Below are 10,303 nucleotides of genomic sequence, written 5' to 3'. Positions count from 1 at the left end.
AATACGTCTTCATCTGATGCGGCTTTTACTGTCAAAGGTTTTTGCGACTGGAAACACGCATTACAGACTGATAAAGGACTGCTAAGGCATGCCGCATCAAAGAACACATTTCATGTGAGAGTTTGTGGAGAGAGAGACAAATACGCGAGGAAACAAATCAGGAAATGAGTACTTTGGTGCAGATCAGCTGGCATGGAACCGTTATTACGCGTCAGCTGTCGTTGATATTATAGCTTTTTTAGCTGTCAACCAACTCCCTCTCAGAGGTGACCACGATTCACTCCACAGCATGTCCGAGTCAGGCAGTGGGCTCTTCCTATCGCTGTTTGAGTATACGCTGCACAAAGATGCAGAGTTGGCCAAAATAATGTTCTAAGTTAGCTCGGCTGAGCGAAAGGATGCACCTGCAGTGCATAGGAAAATAAACCACGGGCTAAACAGTTCATCGTCTCCGTGTCTACTATTTATTTCCGAGTGCAACGTTGAGGAAGCTGCCACCCTCAACCAGTGTGCCTTGCTCGTGATTTACCAGTGTTTGTGCTGTCACGCACACAATGTTTCGAAAGTGATTTCTATGTTGCCCTCTATTTGTGTATGCATTTGCGATAAGTTTGTGTCTTTACGCAATTCTGTTGGCCTTGCTGTTATATATTGTGCCGCAGGCCCGCAGCACATGACGGTTTTGTGTGCCCTCCCATGAAAATCATATGCCCTCCCTTTAGATTTGTTCTGGCGCCGGGTCTGCAGCACGGTCACATGACTTCACGTCACCACCGCTAAGCTAAAGGTGGCTAATGTTGGGCTATAAAGGAACTACAGCACGGTCACATGACTTCACGTCACCACCGCTAAGCTAAAGGAGGCTAATGTTGGGCTATAAAGGAACTGCAGCACGGTCACATGACTTCACGTCACCACCGCTAAGCTAAAGGTGGCTAATGTTAGGCTATAAAGGAACTACAGCACGGTCACATGACTTCACGTCACCACCGCTAAGCTAAAGGTGGCTAATGTTAGGCTATAAAGGAACTACAGCACGGTCACATGACTTCACGTCACCACCGCTAAGCTAAAGGTGGCTAATGTTGGGCTATAAAGGAACTACAGCACGGTCACATGACTTCACGTCACCACCGCTAAGCTAAAGGTGGCTAATGTTGGGCTATAAAGGAACTACAGCACGGTCACATGACTTCACGTCACCACCGCTAAGCTAAAGGTGGCTAATGTTAGGCTATAAAGGAACTACAGCACGGTCACATGACTTCACGTCACCACCGCTAAGCTAAAGGTGGCTAATGTTGGGCTATAAAGGAACTACAGCACGGTCACATGACTTCACGTCACCACCGCTAAGCTAAAGGAGGCTAATGTTGGGCTATAAAGGAACTGCAGCACGGTCACATGACTTCACGTCACCACCGCTAAGCTAAAGGTGGCTAATGTTAGGCTATAAAGGAACTACAGCACGGTCACATGACTTCACGTCACCACCGCTAAGCTAAAGGTGGCTAATGTTAGGCTATAAAGGAACTACAGCACGGTCACATGACTTCACGTCACCACCGCTAAACTAAAGGTGGCTAATGTTGGGCTATAAAGGAACTACAGCACGGTCACATGACTTCACGTCACCACCGCTAAGCTAAAGGAGGCTAATGTTGGGCTATAAAGGAACTGCAGCACGGTCACATGACTTCACGTCACCACCGCTAAGCTAAAGGTGGCTAATGTTAGGCTATAAAGGAACTACAGCACGGTCACATGACTTCACGTCACCACCGCTAAGCTAAAGGAGGCTAATGTTGGGCTATAAAGGAACTACAGCACGGTCACATGACTTCACGTCACCACCGCTAAGCTAAAGGAGGCTAATGTTGGGCTATAAAGGAACTACAGCACGGTCACATGACTTCACGTCACCACCGCTAAGCTAAAGGAGGCTAATGTTGGGCTATAAAGGAACTACAGCACGGTCACATGACTTCACGTTACCACCGCTAAGCTAAAGGTGACTAATGTTGGGCTATAAAGGAACTACAGCACGGTCACATGACTTCACGGCACAAACGCTAAGCTAAAGGAGGCTAATGTTGGGCTATAAAGGAACTACAGCACGGTCACATGACTTCACGTTACCACCGCTAAGCTAAAGGTGACTAATGTTGGGCTATACAGGAACTACAGCACGGTCACATGACTTCACGTCACCTCTACTAAGCTAAAGGCGGCTAATGTTGGGCTATAAAGGAACTACAGCACGGTCACATGACTTCAGGACACCAATGCTAAGCTAATGTTGGGCGTGATGACGTTTAGTCTTGTTAGCAACATCCGTTTTTTAATTCACTCGTGGGTTATTTACTGATGTATTTTATGTTGAACAACAAAACTTTTAAATCTTTTCAGCTTGTGTTAGACTCACAGACCTTATTTCAGGTAGGCCTACAGTATCTTGCAGAAAAAAAGATTGACTTTGAGACAGGGAACAGGAAGTGCTAAAATGCTAACTAATTCCCTGGTTTTAGGACTCATTCCTTTCAAAATAAAATCCTATTTGGATACAGATACACCACATGCAACTTTGATTATAAGACAAACAAAAAGCATCATGTATTTGGGTAGAGCTTTTTTCCATCTGCACACATTGGATTAATTAAGCGTCCCAAATATGATCTGTGGTTTATGAGTCATGAGGCGATGACCTGCTGAAAAACGAACATCAATTCAACTCAGGGCGACATGACTCACGAGTGCATGCAGACAGATACAAGACACCAAACACTCAAGGATTAATGGCCTGATCAAAAACAGATTACAGGACGCCCACACTGCTCTGTAGGTATATATCTATTTATTTAAAGGTCACCTATAATGCCAAATCAATTTTTTCATTTCTCTTCTACATCAACATGTGTCCCCTCTGCTTCATGTCTCTTCTACATCAACATGTGTCCCCTCTTTTTCATGTCTCTTCTACATCAACATGTGTCCCCTCTTCTTCATGTCTCTTCTACATGAACATGTGTCCCCTCTTCTTCATGTCTCTTCTACATGAACATGTGTCCCCTCTTCTTCATGTCTCTTCTACATCAACATGTGTCCCCTCTTCTTCATGTCTCTTCTACATCAACATGTGTCCCCTCTTCTTCATGTCTCTTCTACATCAACATGTGTCCCCTCTTCTTCATGTCTCTTCTACATCAACATGTGTCCCCTCTTCTTCATGTCTCTTCTACACCAACATGTGTCCCCTCTTCTTCATGTCTCTTCTACATCAACATGTGTCCCCTCTTCTTCATGTCTCTTCTACATCAACATGTGTCCCCTCTTCTCCATGTCTCTTCTACATCAACATGTGTCCCCTCTTCTTCATGTCTCTTCTACATCAACATGTGTCCCCTCTTCTCCATGTCTCTTCTACATCAACATGTGTCCCCTCTTCTTCATGTCTCTTCTACATCAACATGTGTCCCCTCTTCTTCATGTCTCTTCTACATCAACATGTGTCCCCTCTTCTCCATGTCTCTTCTACATCAACATGTGTCCCCTCTTCTCCATGTCTCTTCTACCTCAACATGTGTCCCCTCTTCTCCATGTCTCTTCTACCTCAACATGTGTCCCCTCTGTGGAAAGAGACTCTGAAAGTTTCAGGAACAAAGATTCTCTCTCTTTTTGATCCATTTCTATAAAAACCTGTCTGAAAATGAGCTGATCAGATTTTGGCCACTTTATGATGTCATAACGATGTTTTGTCTTGTGTAACCATTAGCCAATCAGCAACCAAGGTAACCCCCCCCCCCCCTTATCACCTGAATCTCCTCCTAGAGCTCCATTGAGTTCTTTGTAACCAAATGTCTCTCAGAGGGGCGTGGGGAGGGGCTCCTTATTTTCATCTAAAGTAACAGACAGAGAATCAGCACTTTGGAAACAGGGCTGAAACAGAGGGGATTATGGGTAATGCTGCAATGATCTGTTTGGTGTTTCAGCCAATCAGAGACAGGCTCTGGATATATCTATCTATCTATCTATCTTACTGTATTCTGGGTGCAGAACTTCTTTATCCTCTGAGGATGACGTTGCTCTGTTCCTGCATTTGAAATAGATTTCACTTGTGTTTTTACTTTCTTTATTACTTTATACAATATAACAAAAGACAAACTTTGTCAAAGAGTCACTTATCAGTTTCTCTCAAGGGCATTAGAATTTCCTCCACAATGTGTAGTCCGCATTTACAATCATCCACCACCAAAGTCTCACACTTAGGTTTAGCTTTTTTCTTTATAATCGAGGGATTCAAACACAATACTAATGTGTTAAAGTTAATCCATTGCACAGTTGAGTAGTAGAGCGTAGGCCTGCTCACAGTCCCTGTTGCACTGAACCAGGATTTCCTCCAGGAAGTCAGAGCTGTATCCTGGAAAGCTCTCCATCAGTCTCTTCAAATCAGGCTCTGAAAGCACACAGGAAACAAAACAGACAAGTGTGTCCATTAATGTTCCCACTACGGCCCTGTTGAAGACGGTTCTGTGTGATAGAAAGTACAGAGTCCTCTCTCATTCTCATGCACATCATTTGGACATATACTTCATTATTTTTGTAGATGAGCTGGTACAATCTTATTTCACAAATGATCTGTGAAGCAAGCTTTCCCCCCTTTAACCTTTTGGTTCAAATGTTACTTTAAGAGGTTTGCATGTGTAGTTTACCCCGGATTGGGAATGTTGTGGTTTTTCAAAATTGTGCCCGTAGCGGCAGCGCCAGGACTGATATGAATTTTAAATAATACCTATAACTGTGTTAAAGGACAAGATAGAAGTTAGTTAATTATCTAAAAGCCCTCGGGTCTGTATTTTTATATTTTGCAAATCCTTTATTAATTATTACTTCTTTATTTGCATATAGCCATGGGTGTTGCCAATTCATGCGTTCGAAGGGATTTCAAATATGTTTTTTTATAACGAGAGTGTTGAATATATTATTAGCGGTGGTGGCGAAGTGGATAGGGACTTGGCTTGGCAACTGGAAGGTCACCAGTTCAAGTCCCGAACAGACCAAGTGCTGCCGAGGTGTCCCTGGGCAAGGCACCGTTCCCTACGCTGCTCCCCGGGTGTCGTACATAATGGCAGCCCACTGCTCCTAACACTAGGATGGGTCAAATGCAGAGAAACCGTTTCGTTACTAGTACCTGTACTACGTAATGACAATAAGTTGAATCTTCTTCTTCTTCAATTAGGGTATATTCATTATTATATAAACTGTATTTCATTAAATTGAGAACCTTTCTTTGACCTTAAAGAGCGTTTTGTACCACATGTCCACATGGAACTGATTAGAAGTGTGGAACCATCTGTTTTAAGAGTGTGGAATATATGCATATAGTAAACTGGATCATATTGGAAAAGTAAAAAATAAATCAAACAAAATAACAGAACATGTAGTTGTTAAGTGCTTAAGTGCGGCAGGCGATGATAGTGGCAGGTGTCCTAGCTGCACGGCATCCCTTCAGGTATTAGACTCAGAAAGTCAATCTGAGATGATTACAGACGGGCGGGACTGCTTTCATTTGGCCGCCCGCCGAGAGTCTGTCAGACGAGTTTCCAGAGAATATTCCTCTGACTGACAGGAGATAATTAGATAGTGTGTTTGAGTGGGTGGGTGTGTGTGTGTGTGTGTGTGTGTGTGTGTGTGTGTGTGTGTGTGTGTGTGTGTGTGTGTGTGTGTTCCTGCAATGTTCCCAAACTAGCCTAACAGTTTGTGCTTTTACTCACATGTTGTTCTTCTTACTCATTATTCTCACACACACATTTCCCACAAACTTCAACGATCAGCAGGATTTGAATGCCAGGAGCGTCAGTAGCACTACGCATTACTTCCTGTCTACATATTTTTAATTTGCAGCACGGAGTAGAGCCTTTGATTCAACGCAGACTAAACACACAATCACAGTCCCTCCGAGGAAAGGATGAGGTGGGCAACTCTTGTCACATGTCTGATTTAGGTTTGGTTAACCAGCCGGGGCTAAAATAAGGCGTGAGAAACAGGAAACGGAGGAGAGACGCTCACCAGCTTCCTCGCTCCACTCCAAGTAGCTGTGCTCTGACTCTGAGTTCAGGTGAGACGGGTAATTAAAGTCTTCAGAAGCTGAGAAGAGACTCTTTGTTTCCTCCTTTGTCTCCTTGCCTCGACCCTCGAGTGTGTCCAGGAAGGCTGTGTTCACCCTGTCCAAATACAATTAATCAAAATCATGGTTCACATAAAACAATGTACTTTAAATTGTACGTGTTGGCAGTGAACGGGATGTGACAGCTTCTCAAACTCCTATACCCGCTTTAACACCACTCAGCTTCACCTCCAGCGACCTGGTTTCTACACTGGTTTCTTTCCAAACGGACGGTCAAAACAAAGGATTAATCTAATTAAGTCCAGTTTAGTAGTTCCCTGTTGAGCAGAGTTTTCCATGCGATGCCTCACTTGTATGTGTTTGCGCTGACGCACTCCAGGTTTAGTCTGCCGTTGTTGGAAAGACGGCGACAGAACCATAATTAAATAAAGAACAATTTACACATACCTCCTGTGATCCCGCTGCACGTCTCTCACGCTTCCTGACGCAGCCTCGCTCTGAGAAAAATAAAAAAATATAGATAACTTACAAGGTCATACATTCATGTCCTTTAGACACAAAGGAGTCAAATCAAAGAGTCAGATATTTGTAGTTGTGACATATATTTTAATTAATCTAGAGTGCGCTGTTTTTGTCTGAAAGACTATTATGCTTTTTGATGTTGTCCCTCTCCTGTAGTATGTTGTGTAGGTTTCTGTGCATGTCAATGGTCTGCAAAGGCTAAAATGCCTGTAAGGGGCGGGACATCTCTAAGGGGTTGACCAATCACAACAGAGCCAGCCAGCTAACCAATCAGAGAAGACTGGGCTCTGGTTTCAGACAGAGGGTGAAAAGAGGTGCTGCAGCACAGACAGTACGAGAAAGCATGGAGACATGTCCCAGTAGAGACACTACATACTGATATACAACTGAACATCAGCAGGAGAGGACTCTTTAAAGTAGAGACACTACATACTGATATACAACTGAACATCAGCAGGAGAGGACTCTTTAAAGTAGAGACACTACATACTGATATACACCTGAACATCAGCAGGAGAGGACTCTTTAAAGTAGAGACACTACATACTGATATACACCTGAACATCAGCAGGAGAGGACTCTTTAAAGTAGAGACACTACATACTGATATACACCTGAACATCAGCAGGAGAGGACTCTTTAAAGTAGAGACACTACATACTGATATACACCTGAACATCAGCAGGATAGGACTCTTTAAAGTAGAGACACTACATACTGATATACACCTGAACATCAGCAGGAGAGGACTCTTTAAAGTAGAGACACTACATACTGATATACACCTGAACATCAGCAGGAGAGATCTCTTTAAAGTAGAGACACTACATACTGATATACACCTGAACATCAGCAGGAGAGGACTCTTTAAAGTAGAGACACTACATACTGATATACACCTGAACATCAGCAGGAGAGGACTCTTTAAAGTATAGACACTACATACTGATATACACCTGAACATCAGCAGGAGAGAACTCTTTAAAGTAGAGACACTACATACTGATATACACCTGAACATCAGCAGGAGAGGACTCTTTAAAGTAGAGACACTACATACTGATATACACCTGAACATCAGCAGGAGAGGACTCTTTAAAGTAGAGACACTACATACTGATATACACCTGAACATCAGCAGGAGAGGACTCTTTAAAGTAGAGACACTACATACTGATATACACCTGAACATCAGCAGGAGAGGACTCTTTAAAGTAGAGACACTACATACTGATATACACCTGAACATCAGCCGGAGAGGACTCTTTAAAGTAGAGACACTACATACTGATATACACCTGAACATCAGCAGGAGAGGACTCTTTAAAGTAGAGACACTACATACTGATATACACCTGAACATCAGCAGGAAAGGACTCTTTAAAGTAGAGACACTACATACTGATATACACCTGAACATCAGCCGGAGAGGACTCTTTAAAGTAGAGACACTACATACTGGTATACACCTGAACATTAGCAGGAGAGGACTCTTTAAAGTAGAGACACTACATACTGATATACACCTGAACATCAGCAGGAGAGGACTCTTTAAAGTAGATACACTACATACTGATATACACCTGAACATCAGCAGGAGAGGACTCTTTAAAGTAGAGACACTACATACTGATATACACCTGAACATCAGCAGGAGAGGACTCTTTAAAGTAGAGACACTACATACTGATATACACCTGAACATCAGCAGGAGAGGACTCTTTAAAGTAGACACACTACATACTGATATACACCTGAACATCAGCAGGAGAGGACTCTTTAAAGTAGAGACACTACATACTGATATATAAACCTGAACATCAGCAGGAGAGGACTCTTTAAAGTAGAGACACAACATACTGATATACACCTGAGAATCAGCAGGAGAGGACTCTTTAAAGTAGAGACACTACATACTGATATACACCTGAACATCAGCAGGAGAGGACTCTTTAAAGTAGAGACACTACATACTGATATACACCTGAACATCAGCAGGAGAGGACTCTTTAAAGTAGAGACACTACATACTGATATACACCTGAACATCAGCAGGAGAGGACTCTTTAAAGTAGAGACACTACATACTGATATACACCTGAACATCAGCAGGAGAGGACTCTTTAAAGTAGAGACACTACATACTGATATACACCTGAACATCAGCAGGAGAGCACTCTTTAAAGTAGAGACACTACATACTGATATACACCTGAACATCAGCAGGAGAGGACTCTTTAAAGTAGAGACACTACATACTGATATACACCTGAACATCAGCAGGAGAGGACTCTTTAAAGTAGAGACACTACATACTGATATACACCTGAACATCAGCAGGAGAGGACTCTTTAAAGTAGAGACACTACATACTGATATACACCTGAACATCAGCAGGAGAGGACTCTTTAAAGTAGAGACACTACATACTGATATACACCTGAACATCAGCAGGAGAGGACTCTTTAAAGTAGAGACACTACATACTGATATACACCTGAACATCAGCAGGAGAGGACTCTTTAAAGTAGAGACACTACATACTGATATACACCTGAACATCAGCAGGAGAGGACTCTTTAAAGTAGAGACACTACATACTGATATACACCTGAACATCAGCAGGAGAGAACTCTTTAAAGTAGAGACACTTCATACTGATATACACCTGAACACCAGCAGGAGAGAACTCTTTAAAGTAGAGACACTACATACTGATATACACCTGAACATCAGCAGGAGAGGACTCTTTAAAGTAGAGACACTTCATACTGATATACACCTGAACATCAGCAGGAGAGGACTCTTTAAAGTAGAGACACTACATACTGATATACACCTGAACATCAGCAGGAGAGAACTCTTTAAAGTAGAGACACTTCATACTGATATACACCTGAACATCAGCAGGAGAGGACTCTTTAAAGTAGAGACACTACATACTGATATACACCTGAACACCAGCAGGAGAGGACTCTTTAATCAAAGAAGTTATGCAGAAATCCAAGAAAATGTGTTTTGTGTAACTTCTTCGGACCTCTCAGCAATGTTGTTTCTTTTGAAGTGTGCTCACCCATTTTAAAACAGTATGTTAAATGTTTATTATTCACTCCTCTTGTAAAGAAAGTGTGAACAGGAACCAGACAAGAAATCAAATGTGTTTCTTAACGACTAAACAAATCAAGATGGTAAACAGACTCTTACTTAAACTATTTATTTACTTTATCTGAGATAGTTTCACTTTAGAGCAGCTCTCTATTTCAGGAATGCTGCTCCACACACACATCACACTTTGAAGTCTGATCTTTTTGAGCGATTACGTTGCTAAAGTTCGCCACAGAGAAAGTAATGAGAGGGTTTCAACGTTTTTGTCAGGCGTCAACCATGCATGTTGAATGTAAACGTCATTTCACGGGACAGCTTGAAAGGCTCCGCTGGATTTAAGGTTGTTGCGACAATGATTAAGAACAATCTCAAACAATCAGGGTGTGCACATTAAATCAGTGAACCAGGAAAAGCAATACACAGCTAAACAAATACATATGATCCAATCAAAAAAGCCTTCTGAGTAAAGAATGCAGGAGCTTTGTAGAGGATCCAGGGTGTGAGCAAAAAGAAATAGGGAAACATATCCAAAATATCAAAATGAAGCGAAGC

The 10,303-nt window shown here is 42.4% G+C and overlaps 1 protein-coding gene across 1 annotated transcript in view; it reads right to left on the bottom strand.

Annotated features, from left to right (window-relative positions):
- Positions 1-4,112: 4,112 nt before the first annotated feature.
- Positions 4,113-10,303, bottom strand: part of epsti1 (epithelial stromal interaction 1) — a 32,522-nt gene continuing 26,331 nt past the window's right edge. The window contains exons 8-10 of the mRNA XM_079666225.1: positions 6,572-6,621; positions 6,067-6,221; positions 4,113-4,453 (exon numbers count right to left, since the gene is read on the bottom strand). Of these exons, the coding sequence (XP_079522351.1) occupies positions 4,323-4,453; positions 6,067-6,221; positions 6,572-6,621 (336 nt within the window). The 3' untranslated portion in view covers positions 4,113-4,322. The remainder of the gene's footprint in view (positions 4,454-6,066; positions 6,222-6,571; positions 6,622-10,303) is intronic.

This window comes from Notothenia rossii (assembly GCF_949606895.1).
Source record: "Notothenia rossii genome assembly, chromosome: 2".
Lineage (NCBI taxonomy): Eukaryota > Metazoa > Chordata > Actinopteri > Perciformes > Nototheniidae > Notothenia > Notothenia rossii.
Note: the sequence above shows the minus strand (reverse complement) of the source record. Positions and strands in the feature narration are given on the sequence as shown.